Raw genomic sequence first — 13,850 nt, 5'->3', positions numbered from 1 at the left:
CATGAATTCACACTGATGAGGTGTTCACCATGACTCGGCAATTCCACGTTTTCACCATTGTTAGCTTCCTGTTTGGAATAAGGGCTGAACCAAGCCTCATAGACCTCACGCCCTGAGCATTACCTTAGTACCCCCTTGCTTTCAGAAGATGACATCACCTTGTAATAATCCACCAAGAAGATTCTCTTTGACTCTTTACCTTGAGGCCACTTCTAACTCCTCCGGGCCCCCTTCCAATTGATTCACTCACCAATTTCTGTGTATTTATAAGTTTCTTTACAATAACTCTGACATTCATCTTCTCCTCATTCTCTCTGCCATCCTTTAAGTTCAAAGTCAGTGCCGTGTCTGACTTAAGTAACCTCTAAACTATTCTCCTCATGGTCAACTTCTTGCTGATGTATTTCACTAACTGAAAGAAAGTGTCAGAGCATCATTTTAAAACCACCAAAAGCTTTGGGGTACCCTCTGGACGAAGTCCACACCATGTAGTTGGGCATTCTAGGCTTACCAGCTTTGCCAGACTCATCTCCACCATCCCCTTGTCGTGGAATTGGATGAGTTTGCAAGAATCCTCTAGCAGGCCTTGTCCTTCTGCACCCCCTTGCCCTTTCCCATGTTGTCCTGTCCACCTGGAGTGCCCCACACACCTTCTTGCCCCCTTGGGTGAGTGACTCAGTCTTTGAAGACACTTCAAAGGTCTTCATGAAGCCTTTCCAATCCTAACAAAGTTTCCTCTCCTTCCTTTGACCTGTAGCAACACTTGGCAGAAAAGATATGTTAATATGTTCTAGCAAAGGAAGTGGAAACACAGATGCGTCATCCCTGGCACCCACTACATTCACCTCCTCGCTAGGGCTGCGCCTCTTCTCCCCAGCCTTCTCCACACCCCTACGCCACCCTTCCTCCGTCTCTTTCACCCTCCATGTTTCTGCCTGTTAATTCCTCCAGTCCAAGTTTTGGCAAATTTCAGAGTTAATTCTGTAAGTCGATGCCATGGAAAGATCTGTAAAATTACTCAGAGCCTTGACCAAACTGAGAGTTTGTGGGAAATTCAGGGGATTAAAAAGGAGTTAACCTGTAATGCTAGCACTCTGGGAGGCGGAGACGGGAGGATCACTCAAAGTCAGGAGTTCGAGACTAGCCTGAGCAAGAGTGAGACCCTGTCTCTACTAAAAAATAGAAAGAAATTATCTGGACAATTAAAAATACATACATAAAAAAAAAGGAGTTGACCTGGTTTGAGTCAGTTTTTTTTTTTTTTTTTTAAGGATTAGCATTTACTTAGTGTGCTCTACTATTTTAAGAGAGCATTGATCATTATTCACTTTTCTTTCTAGAACTAGATTAACTACATTGTTTAGTAAATGCTAATTCCTAGAGTTATATGTATGTTCTTGATTTTACTACTCTAATCTCAGTCTGGTTTAGTCAGGTTAATGCATACATCCCATTGTCTATCTATGGCTAAAGAGAACTAGCCGTATAGTGATATTTGTTCAGGCTCACAGTTATATTGACATGTTGATTAAACTGAATGAGTGTCAGAATGCATGTGTACATACAAGTATAAATGTATGCTCATGTTTTACTTGTATGCACATTCTCTAATCTGGTATTTGAGCCAAACATTCCTTATCAAAATTTGTTCTCGAGTGTCACAAGAAAATGTAACACAGCAGGGGGAAACCCAGCTTTAACTTTTAGTTTTTTGCCCAAGTTATTTCATGATAGAATCCTAGCTATTCTCCCAGCTCCCATTTGAAGGGGGCGGGGGTGGGGGTGGCAGTGGGCTGCATGGTACCTCCTATCTGTTTGGCCATGGTGGATTTCATGGCTTGTTGACGTCTATTGCTTCAGGTCCGCCTTATTCCCTGGACAGAGTTCAGTGGAATTGAATGATATTTAGAAAATGACAAATGGCCCATCACCTCACCATCAACAAAAGGCAAAAGAAATACTTTTCAGGTAGCTATGGGGCCTGTCACCACAAATAAACATAATAGGTTTCTTTTAGGCTTTTTCTCAATCAAGAAATGTGGGTTTTATTTTGGTGCCCCATTTGTTAACTGCTTTTTCTATTAAAAAAAAAAGCTAAATAGAATTCACCCCTTAGATTTTCTTATGAATGAAAATATAAACATGTCTTATTTCCATTGCTGGATCCCTCAATTAAAAATTACAACTAAGACTGCCTTTCTTAAGGGCACATTTTAAATCCTGTATCTATGTTTTTTATACTTAATATTCGTAATGAAAGCCATCTTCAGTGAAGAAACCTGAATAATCCCTGCATGACAACGTGCGTATACCTTTAGCCACACGTGGCTGTCTTTGCGCACACACCCTGTGAGTGTGCACATGTGCACGCACCACGCTCAGACATACTCAGTGAAGCGCTCAGTATACTTGGGTAGTACTATATTTAAAAAAAAAAAAACCTTTTGATTTACATTACTTCACTTGATCCACATAACAATCCTACAAAGTAGAAAGAACAAATACTTTTTACACTAATTATACAAATGAGAAAACTGAGATTTAAGGTGGTTAATTTTTCCAGGGTCTTATGTCTGGCTATTAATGCAAAGTCAGACAAGAAGCAGAATCTACTTCCTCCTAGTCCAGACTTCTGTTACACAATGCTGTCTCCTTGTAAGTGGTGTCCTGTAAGAACCTTAGATGTTGGTGTTCCTGATGCCTGTTTTTGACGCTTTTGACTTTGTATATAATCATGTGTGTTGAATTTTCTTTTCCCTTTAAGGACAAGTTCTGATCTGAACCCAAGGAATTTAGGCTGGGAGATGAAATACCAGATTAATTTTACTAAGATTATACATCCTCCTTTAGTCACTTTCAATGTTTGTGAAATTATAGAAAACTAAGAATGAAAATAGGGTTCACTTATTGGATTTGTTTTCTCAAACACTTTAATTTTAGTAGTTTGAGGCTTTTAGACTATGGATTTCTGGGCTCTTTTAAATCTCACATTGATTTTTAAACTAAAAATTTAAGTTAAACATTTGAAACCCTGCCTTCAAGTTCTGTTCCTATTGACTTTGAGAGTTTACATGTATGGTTCCTGTGTTTGAAAAAGACAAACAAGCTGTAGGTTTTAGATTTTTGAAATTTCAGCATATACTAATGGTAGTCATCTGTTGTTCATAATTTTGGGTTTAAGATGGATTTTGAGAAATTAGTTTGTTATAAGATAATTTAATGCGTAACCCATAGTAGATAATTAGTAACTATTTCTTAAAAGAAAGCATGAATAATAGGAAATCTTCCCATCACTGTCACGTATTATTATTGTTTTTAGCGTTTAGCCTCTGTGGGATTGGATGCCAAAAACACGGTCTGTATTTGGGACTGGCGGAAGGGGAAACTTCTGGCCTCAGCCACTGGCCATTCCGACCGGGTAAGACCTTGTTGGACCAAGCAGATTTCACAACTGTGGGAAAATTGTGATGTCACTTCTCAAACTTTAATATTTTTAAAAGTAAATTTGCCATGTGTAGACTTTTCCAACATATTCAACTTATAAACATCCTATTTCTTCATGATTGACAGCTAACTGTGTTGGTGTGATTGCTTCTGGTGCTCAAATACTTTATTTGAATTGTTACTGCTTTTTATAGGCAAAGCAAATTTTTGATGCTGGCATTTGGCTTCTTTATAAAACCAAAATAGAATTGAACTTGAAATTATATGTTTAATTTAGATGTATTCATTTAGAAATGGAAATAGAAAATATTCACAAAACATGATTACAAGGGTATGTATTTTAATTTCAAATTGAATATGACAACTGTGATTTGTTGTTATATTTGAGCATATTGAATCTAAATTGTAGCCTGCTTGTCATTCATATTGAAGTCAGTGTGATCAGAAATAATTCCATGTAGTCATAGCTGGTAAGACAGGGCATAAAATAGGCATAGACATACAATTGGTGAGAAGTCTATTTCTCCAGTGTCTTGTTTAATTTTAACTCCTTTATTGTCTTGATTTTCTAGTTTAAAAGAGAAGTGAATATGCATGACTATCTTAAATTCCCAGTTGTTTTGTATTTCTGCACAATATAAGTGTTCATATAAAATGAGGCCCTAATTCAACATTAAATTCACCTTCTCTTAGTATGAACTCTAAGGGGGGGGGGTGTGTGTGTTTATGGTACATTCATCTATGGAGTTCTGTAGTTATAAGGAAGACCCCACAGTTGTTGGAAATTCTCCTCCAGAAGTGACCAGCCATAGAATCTCAGTGTTGGAAGAAGCCTGGCACCCGTCTGGTCCAATGGCTCCAACCCTAGCTATATATAGAAATCCCCCAGGGAGACTTAACGCTTGACAGCATGGTGACACTCGGGCTCTATGCTGGGGATTCTAATTTAACTGATACTAACTTAGTAGTTAATGAATGTCTAGGTTGAAAAGACTTGTGACGCTTAAATCTCAGATGTTACTTTTTGTGCTTATACTATGATTACATTGTATCTTAAAAGGGAAGATGAATTGGACTGGATCAATAAGTGAATTTCCAGTGATCACAGAAAGTGGACATGAGATCAGTTCTCACTGTTGTGATGCCATACCTAGCTCTACTGAGAACAAACTTATATAGTATCTAAATTATTTTGCAATTACTACTTCTATTTCTGAATCATATTATATAGTCTGACCTAAATTAGTATACTGTATGACAAAATTTTGGTCCTATTACCTTGGAAAAAGTAGAAAACTAAAGTTATGAACACCTGCAACCAGTAAAATCTCTTAGGAAAATAGTCTAATGTAATCACCTTGTCTTGTAAATAAAGTGCTTTTAGTATTGTTAAATGCCTACTGGTAAACTAAATCTGGTTTAAGGCTATCTCCATACCTTAAGTACCTACATAACCAACTGAAACCTAGCTTGGTAAGTAAATAAACTTGAAAGCCTAAGAGTATACTTTTGTAACAAATAGCTGAGTTGCAGCTGAGCTTCAGCCAATCACAGGCTGCCACCTGATCAGACCATACCCAAATAAAGCTAACTCAAGCTGTTACTGTACCTCACTTCCTTTTTCTGTCTATAAGTACTGCCTGCCCTGATGCAGAACTCTCTGAACCTCTTCTGGTTCTGAGCTGCCCAATTTGCAAATGGTTATTTGCTCAATTAAACTGTTAAATTTAATTTGTCTAAAGTTTTTAACACTACTGAATGGCACCCAACCTGCCTGTCTGATGCCAATGACAGTGCTGAATTGCTTTGTTCCACCTTTTTTTTTTTTTTTAAGACAGGGTCTTGCTAGTCACGCAGGCTAGAGTGCAGTGGTGTCGTCATAGCTAACAGCAGCCTTGAACTCCCGGGCTGAAGTGATCCTCCTGCCTCAGCCTCCCGAGTAGCTGGGACTATAGGCACGCATCCCCACACCTGGCTAATTTTTTGTATGTTTTGTAGCGACAGTTCGGGCTCTTGTTCAGGCTGATCTTGAAGTCCTGAGCTCAAGCGATCCTCCCACCTCAGCTTCGCAAAGTGCTAGGATCACAGGCATGAGCCACCACTCCCAGCCTGTTACACTTCCAAATTAGGGGTAGACTGCAAAAAGTCCAATGGTACTCCAGTGAGAAGTGTAATTTTAAGAACCCAAGAGGTTTTAATGAAATAGTTTAAAATACTGTTCCTCCAGCCCAGACTCTATAATCTGTATCACACACAGTTTTGTTGATTACTGATACCTGGATGCCAGTTGACTGCTTGTGGTTAACTTCAAGATTATCTTCAGGATTAATCCATTCCATTTGTATAATGAGTGCTTTATAGCCTGCAAAATGATTTCATGTGCCTTATCTAATTGACCTCATAACAGAAGTGATGTTATTCATTGTGGAGATGAGGTTAAGGTAGAGAAGCTGAAACTTGCCTGAGCTTGATTAGTTAAGATGGACACTTAGACCACGTACTTTTTCTTCAGTGCTCTTTCTAGAATCCATGATTGCTCCTTTCCCTATGTGATGAGAAGTTGGTGGCCCAGGTTATTTCTTTGGTCTAGGCTTTGGCCCTGACAATTAGTCCTTCCCTCTCTATCAGGACATCACAGCATGTGATCCATGGGCCACCTACATCTCCTGGAGTCTGTTTAAAAATCCAGGTTTATGGACTCAGTTCCAGATCTACTAAATGAAAAGTATCTCAGGCCCTGGAAATATGCATTTTAAGCACTTGCAGCTGGTGATTTGACTCTCATGATGGACAGAGTCTTTTCTCCTCTGTCCCCCAAACAGGGAGAACTACCTTGAAAACTGGTAGCTCTTCTTAAAGAATTAAATAGTATTAGTAGGTATGTTTCAGTTCCTTGCATAATTGAAAATAGTATTTTGGGTCAGATTAAAATGATGGCCTAAAGGACTACTTTAAGTTAGTGTCAAACAAATGTGTCTGCCTTATGTTTATGAATATTAACTTCTATGATTAGTGGAGACTTTTGGCTACACTAAATTGTTAACTATTAAACATTTTCCTAGTTAAAAGAATTATAAAATCCTTCATTTTAATTTTTATTGAAAAGCTATCTCCAAAGTGTTTTATTAACACTGTGGAGAGTTATATAAAGTTTAATTAAAAATTATCCTAAATCGCCCATTTGTTTACCTCAGATGGACAAAATTAAAAATGATACCCGTTTGTTCTTGATGATTGCAGTTAATTATCTCTCTACTCAGGCCTGAGGTAAGTAGACATGAGATCACAAAGGGTGCATTAACAGTTTCTGACTCATTCCCAGGAGACAAATCTTCCATTTTCATTCTGTGCAGGTAGCATTGTGTTCTAAGCGTTCAGGTACAGTCTTGGCAATTGGACTGGTATCTGGAAGAAGGCAAGAACATAAATGATCAACATGGCAACTTTTAATTTTTTTAACAGATTTTTGATATTTCCTGGGATCCATATCAGCCAAACAGAGTGGTTAGCTGTGGAGTAAAACATATAAAGGTAAAGTAGTGAATAAAAAAAAATTTTTTTGGTACCACTTATAAAAAGAATTTTAGGTGTTCATATAGATTTGTTGTTCAGACTGCTTGATTTCACTTTTTTTTTTTTTTTTTCTTAAATGTGGAGCCCTCTTACCTGTTTCTCTGATCCTGAAGCAAGCTAACATCAGCTGGTGGGGCTCGTTTAGAAATGCAAAGAAGAGTGAAATGAAGTGCTCAGCAGGCAGCTGAAAAAGAAACTTCATGTTAACTAAATACTAAACTGAACACTCATACTTCATGAGTTTGCATGTTTTAAAACAGTTCTGATTTTAATGTTGTGAATTAAGTTTTTGCATTATAATGAATATCTGCATATATTGCATGTAAAAGCTCTGACATGTTGATGTGTTCCCTTAGAAGAAAGGTGCCTACATAGAAATATATTGCGCTTTACACAGAAATAGAGGGCTATACAGTACAAACCTATCTGGGCCTTTGGTTTTTAAATGCTCATCTTCTTGTAGTCTTCATAGCCCAAACTTGCCTCTAGCTAGGCCCACATTTGCTGCTTCCTGTTTTGTTCATAAGTAGGGAAATTAACAGCATCAACAATATCCTTTGCTCTGACATAGCAAAAATTTTTCCTGAACTATGAGATGTATGGCTTAGGATCTTCTGTCTATAGGCTTGTAAATAAGTTAAAGTCCACAAATAAGTGTGTAAGGATTACCTGCTTGCATAGAGCATCCATGGATCTCTGATAGTACAAAACTGGTACATTTCTATACAAGCAAGGTAGATAATCTATGTAACTTCTCCAACTAACCTCTCCTGTTTCCCAGTTCTTTTGTTCTTCTTTTGGTCTAGTTTTTCATGATTACTTTTATTCCTACTTGGTGGTTAAAAAGGGACAGATGATAAAATGCTCAGAAACAAATATAACAAGAAATATACAAGACTTGTCTAAAGAATGTTACAAAACTTTATAGCGGAATATAAAAGAATACTTAGAGTGACAATCTTGATTCTGTACATAACGTCTAAAATTTGCAAATGTATTGTTTCTCTCCAAATTAATTTGTTTGTTACAAATTCAGTTAAAATCCCTATGACTTCTGTTGTTCCCTGAGAGAATTTTCCTTTTAATTATTCTAAGTTAATCTGGAAGCATGAAAGAATGAGAGTAACTAGGAACTTTGGAATAAAAAAAATAATGAAGGGGAATATGCACGACTATTCACTCAAGCATATTAGAGGTTAAAATAATTTAAATGGCATAAGACTGGAATAAGGAGAAATAAATGAATTTTAAGAAGCTGATAAATAGACCTTAATATGTACGACTACTTAGAATATGATGGGGATCTCTAACTAGTAAGCACTAGAACAATTTATTTGGGGGGAAAAAGTTATATTATTACTTCATACTAAACACTAAAAGTCTCTGAATTAATGAGGTAAATGTTTTAAAAACTATAAATTAACTAGAGAAATATATAGGCAACTGTTTAACTGCTTAAGTTGGAGAAAGGCCTTTCTAAATGTAAAATCAAATCATAACGGAGAATATCGATTCAGCTATATAAACATTAAAACATTCTATATAATGCCTCGTCCTCCGCCACAATAAGAGAACAACCATAAACTAGCAAAAGTATGAGCAACCAGCATAGTTGACACTGGGTGGTTGTTGAAATGTGAAGACCTTTAGCAAATTGGTAGAATAGACAAAGAACATAGATAACTGACAAAAATAGAAGCATGTTGGCCAAGGGACATGAAAATATTAAATCATTAGTAATTAATGGACACAAATATTAAAATAACATTTCCAGTCTATTAAAATTATTAAAATGTATCCAATGTTGACCAGGATTCAGTGACTGAGCACTCTCAAACCTTGCTGGTAGAGGTGGGTTAATGGATATGGTCTTCTAGTCCAGAAATCTGGCAATATCTATCCATCTTGGAATTTTTCCCAAAGAGCTGATTCATTGAGTAACTTACCAATACCAAATAAAACCAAACAGAAGAAAACCTGAAACCACTTAACTATCCCTGGATGTTCAAATAAAATATGGTATATTCATATGAAATACTATACAATCATAAGTTATGTTTTAGGTGGTTAATGATCTTGGGAAATATTCAAGATCTGTTTTAAGTGGGAAAGTTTACAGTCTATTTTGGGGGGGTGGCAGATCTGTAGTGTGGGGAACAAAGCCATTGGCCCCCTAAAGGTTCACTGAAAAATCACTGACATGAGGCAGATCATTAATAGGAGAAAAGACATACACACTTATTTAATGTGTATACACAGGAGCCTTCAGAATAAAGATACAGGGGAAATTGTTCATTTTTATGCATAGGTTCAACAAAGTGTGGACAGCTATATAGAAATATGACTGGACAAAAAGGGTATGATCTAATGCTAACAGGCTGACTGGGGGGAACCCAGCAAGGCCGATCTTTCTAGATTCTTCTTGGCCTCTCTGAGCATGCATTCCTTCCTTCTGGTGTGGGGCAGGACCCTTTCTGGAATTTGGAGGTCTTATGACCTGTAGTCAAACAAGGTAGGTCAGATAATTTCTTTGTGGCCAGTTTTTACACAGAATAATTTTAGATTTCATGGCTGGCTTTTGTGAAAAGGAGTTCTGGTTTCTAGGACGTGCCTTGGGCAAGAGGGATTCTAGTTTCTCAGGCTAAGCCCCATCATTGGCTTTGGTTTTATTTTATTTTTTTACTTGAAAAGTACATTTTTGTGTGGGAAATACATTGGAAAGATATCCCCAAATGTTAAACAGTTATCTCTGGGTGTAGTGAGTTGGTGGACAACTTAAAGTTTTTGCCTTTTATATTTTATTTAAAAATTGTTTTATGATATATATTACTTCTAAAATAATGAAAAAGAAGACAAAAATAGGTCTAGAGGTTCTACTACTCAGAGATATAAGATATCCTACCAGCACTTTAGGGCTTCATAGATTAAATTTAATATTTGAGTTTATGCTGTGTGAGGGAACAAAAAACCCTATTTTCAATTTGTTTAGCGATTAAAACAGAACATTCTGTAAGAAAGGCAAAACCAAAAACCTCTATGGATAGAGGAGAGGTGCCAGCTGGCTGAGAGGCATGTAGTCCCAGGAAGGGCATATTGTTTAAGCTGAGCCCGGTGGGTGGATGAGTGTGGTAGGAAGGGGCTGGGAGGCGGCAGGGCCTGGGGGAGGGGTTGGCTCCAGTGGAGAGTTAATAGGGAGGCGGTGGTCACCATGGAATCACGGGATGGGAAGCTGGAAAAGTCCATGGCTCGTGATATGTTCCAAGATTGCCAATGTTTTCATCACCAAATGAACCTATTTCATAATCTTATTTCGAAAGGAACAAATACTTTGGGAGATTTTGGCCACAAAATAGCCATTAACTAATAGTCCCCTTAGCACTCTTCTATTAATCAAAGATATATATCTGCCAACATGATCTTCTGATTAGCCTAAAATATGCTGAAACACTGAGTGGTTCTTTCATCTATGAGTAAAGAAACATGTGAGCTCATGAGCCTGGTTCCTATCAGGCTGTAGTGGCTTTCTGGAAGTCTGGGACCCTAACCTGGCACATTCCACAGTGAGGAAGCTGAGGCCAAACCAAGGGGGTTATTTGACTTCGAATCCCAATTCTGCTTCCCTCTACTCGACTGTGGGCGAACTTTATATTCCCCGAGGCTGAATTACTTCTCCCTCGCCTCACAACAAAAAATACACACACAATCACTGCCTGCTGAATTCATTAAGACTGTTACGGTAAACAGTGTATAGAGCCAACAAGGATACAACAATATTAATTTCTTTCCCTATTTTCTAGTTTCACAAAAAATAGTGGCAGAGGTAAGATTTAAACTCAGCCTCTGGCTCCCTCTGTAGAGCTCTTTCCACTGAGAAATTATGTCTTTAATGATCTGTCTTGGCTTAACTTTTTTCCAAAAGAACAATACATTTATTGGGTTCTAACTAGATGAGCTGCTTAACTGGTAGAATTCTCCAGATTCTTCATTTCTTTCCATCCTTGGTTCACTCTAACTTTTAATTAGTTAATTCTAGAAGCAGAAATAGATAAAATTCTGGAATTTTATTTTAAAACACTAAAAGCTGCTTATCCTGTTAAATTTAATTGTTTTAGCAGACATTTTTTTCCTAAGCAAAGACAAACATTTTTACTTCAAATGGAAGAATCTGCAAATGTCCACCCAGCCATCCTTTATTAATTTTGTTTACAAATAAACCTGCAACAAATCTAGGCTTCAACAGATTATTTTTACTATCTATATTTTCAATATCCAGTTCTCAAGATTCCTCTACTTTTTCCCCCCTAAAACCTACCTTAACATTGAATGAATGGTTCCAGTAAGTTGAGTACGAAATCTTCACACTCTGAGAAAATATTTTTATGTGAAATGTTTGTACCTAGGGTGAGATGCTCTCTGGTTTTGCAAATCCCCAGTGCGTGGTGAACAGGCAAATTACAGTGATCTGAAATGAATACTTGAAAAACAGTAACAGTTGATCATTATCTGCCTCATTGGTTTTATAGCAAATGCGCCTACCAGGTTTGTGGGTACTGTTGAGTTGCCTTGAGTCAGAGACAGAAGGGACCTTGGGGATTACCCAGGGCCAGAAGAACGCCAAGCTGCCTGCCAGTTCTAACAAAATGTGCATTAGTCTGTGGATGGAGATTGGAGAAGATAAGTGTCTCTTCATTTGAGATGAATTTAATTATGCATTGTTACCCCAAACTGCCACTGTTTTCCAAATACAAAATCGTTCTCAAGAAATAATATTTCAGATATTTACCATTTTCTGCAGATAATCTCATATTTATCCTGGCATCTCATCTATATATGCATTTTTAGGCAATTATTTGACTATTTGGAATGTTTCATGTTGGCATTATACGATCTGGGTGATTTTTTTTTTTTTTTTTTTTTTCCAGAAAACCTTTGTGTAGATCAAGTCTAAGGGTATTGGTCTCTATTTTGAGGTTATCCACCTGGAAATATTGAAATAACTCTGGCCAGAGGTGCACATCCCAAGTTAAAGGACAAAATAATTATTCTCCTTTTAATCTTCAAGCAGGAGGAGAAGTAATGAGAAAGGAAAATGTCTGCCTTAAACATGAAACAGCAAGTTCTTTGGCATATTTGTACAACCAGTAATTGTTTATGTCAAATAGATCGTTCAGGTTCAGAGTTAAATATTTTCCAAAGCTTGTACCTGAATAGCTTTTCCCCAGATCTTTTCATTCCTTTGACATATACTTTAACACCTCTTCATAAACATAATCATATCCAAAGAAATGAGTCACCAGAATGGATACTTTCCTCCTTTGGGAGAAGAATCCTGTATTGCCTCAAATGGTTGCATAATCTGCCCTCAGTCCTCACCAAAAGCAAACCCTTTCCTCTGTCCCTCTCACCACCCAGCTGCCTGGATCCTGGCCAGCTTGATGAGGTGGCCATCCCAGAACTGCTTCCTCCAATATCCAACTACTCTGAGAGGACCACCATTTTTCCTCTCCTGCAGGCACAATATTAGGGTTGTTGCTGATTTTATTCCCCACCCCAGCCCCACATTCCCGCCACATGGATTTGTCCATTCCTCCTCTCCTGAACGCAAATGCCATTTCTTCCTCGCCACTGATCCAAGCCCTACTCTTGCACATTCTATTTAATTTAGCTTGGTTCTTTATCTTTGAATTTCCTTGCTACCTGTGTGTAGCCCGAATATGCTGCCTTAAAATCATCTCATTTTCATATGTATCTTCATGAGATTCAAAGTTCTCAAGACAAAGATGAAGATTTCAGTATCTTCTCAGGTATAACACCATTGACCTTCACCCTCAGCCAGCCTCTTCTGCTTTCTTCCAGATGGAGGTGACAGTATCTGCCGTAGCCTGTTCAAGGGTATTGTGAGGATCAAGTCATGTAATGCATATGTAAAGAGCCTTTAAACTGTGAGGAGCTAGATCAATGGCAATGAGGTTATTTTGGTTCATTAAAAACCATGTCAAAGCAAAATATTTTGTTTCTATAGAACCATAGGAGTGTCCTTGCTGCTTTCTATGAAATAGCTCAGGCCTTGTGCTTATGGCCTTCCATACGATGAATTTTGCAACTAAAATGGAAAACCCAATTATTTGGCTATGTGAAACCATAACTCATATTTAGAAACATTTCTGAGTAGCTTTTGCATGGTGAAGATTTATAACATTTTTAGTTAGAAATTATTTCTGAATATATACATTAAAAATGCCTAGATGATATATCAACATATGCTAACAGGAAGTTGTAGATAATTTCAGTTTTCCTTTTTATGGGTATCTGTATTTCTAGACCTCTCTACAATGAACCTACATTAATTTCATAATTTGACAAAATTAAACGTTTGTCTACTTTATCCAACTCTGAGAACATCATCTTCTATTAAAACTCTATGAAACAAGAAGCAAAGTTTTGAAATATTGGAACTTTAAAAATTTTTTTAAATATTTTAGGTTTTTCTCACGCTCATAATAGTTGACTAAAATGTTTTGTGATTCTGTGCTGTCACAACGAAGCAAGTTAACTTATTTGTGCCTAGTCTGGATTTAGCAAATTATGTAAAATGTACTGAAGTATAATCACTTGCTTCCTAGTTTTGGACACTATGTGGAAATGCCCTGACTGCAAAAAGAGGAATATTTGGCAAAACAGGGGATCTTCAGACCATCCTTTGCCTTGCATGTGCCAAAGAAGACATCACCTACTCTGGTGCTTTAAATGGCGACATCTATGTCTGGAAAGGGCTCAATTTAGTTCGCACCATTCAAGGAGCACATAGTGTAAGTATTGCCACACGGAAGTTT

At 37.3% G+C, this 13,850-nt stretch overlaps 1 protein-coding gene across 2 annotated transcripts in view; it reads left to right on the top strand.

Annotated features, from left to right (window-relative positions):
• The window catches only part of EML6 (EMAP like 6), a 226,629-nt gene that overhangs the window by 88,227 nt on the left and 124,552 nt on the right, over positions 1-13,850 (top strand). For both annotated transcript variants that reach the window (XM_069494454.1, XM_069494451.1), the window contains exons 3-5: positions 3,320-3,418; positions 6,907-6,975; positions 13,641-13,826. In XM_069494454.1, the coding sequence (XP_069350555.1) occupies positions 3,320-3,418; positions 6,907-6,975; positions 13,641-13,826 (354 nt within the window). The remainder of the gene's footprint in view (positions 1-3,319; positions 3,419-6,906; positions 6,976-13,640; positions 13,827-13,850) is intronic.

The sequence above is a fragment of the Eulemur rufifrons genome, chromosome 19, assembly GCF_041146395.1.
Source record: "Eulemur rufifrons isolate Redbay chromosome 19, OSU_ERuf_1, whole genome shotgun sequence".
Taxonomy (NCBI): domain Eukaryota; kingdom Metazoa; phylum Chordata; class Mammalia; order Primates; family Lemuridae; genus Eulemur; species Eulemur rufifrons.
Note: the sequence above shows the minus strand (reverse complement) of the source record. Positions and strands in the feature narration are given on the sequence as shown.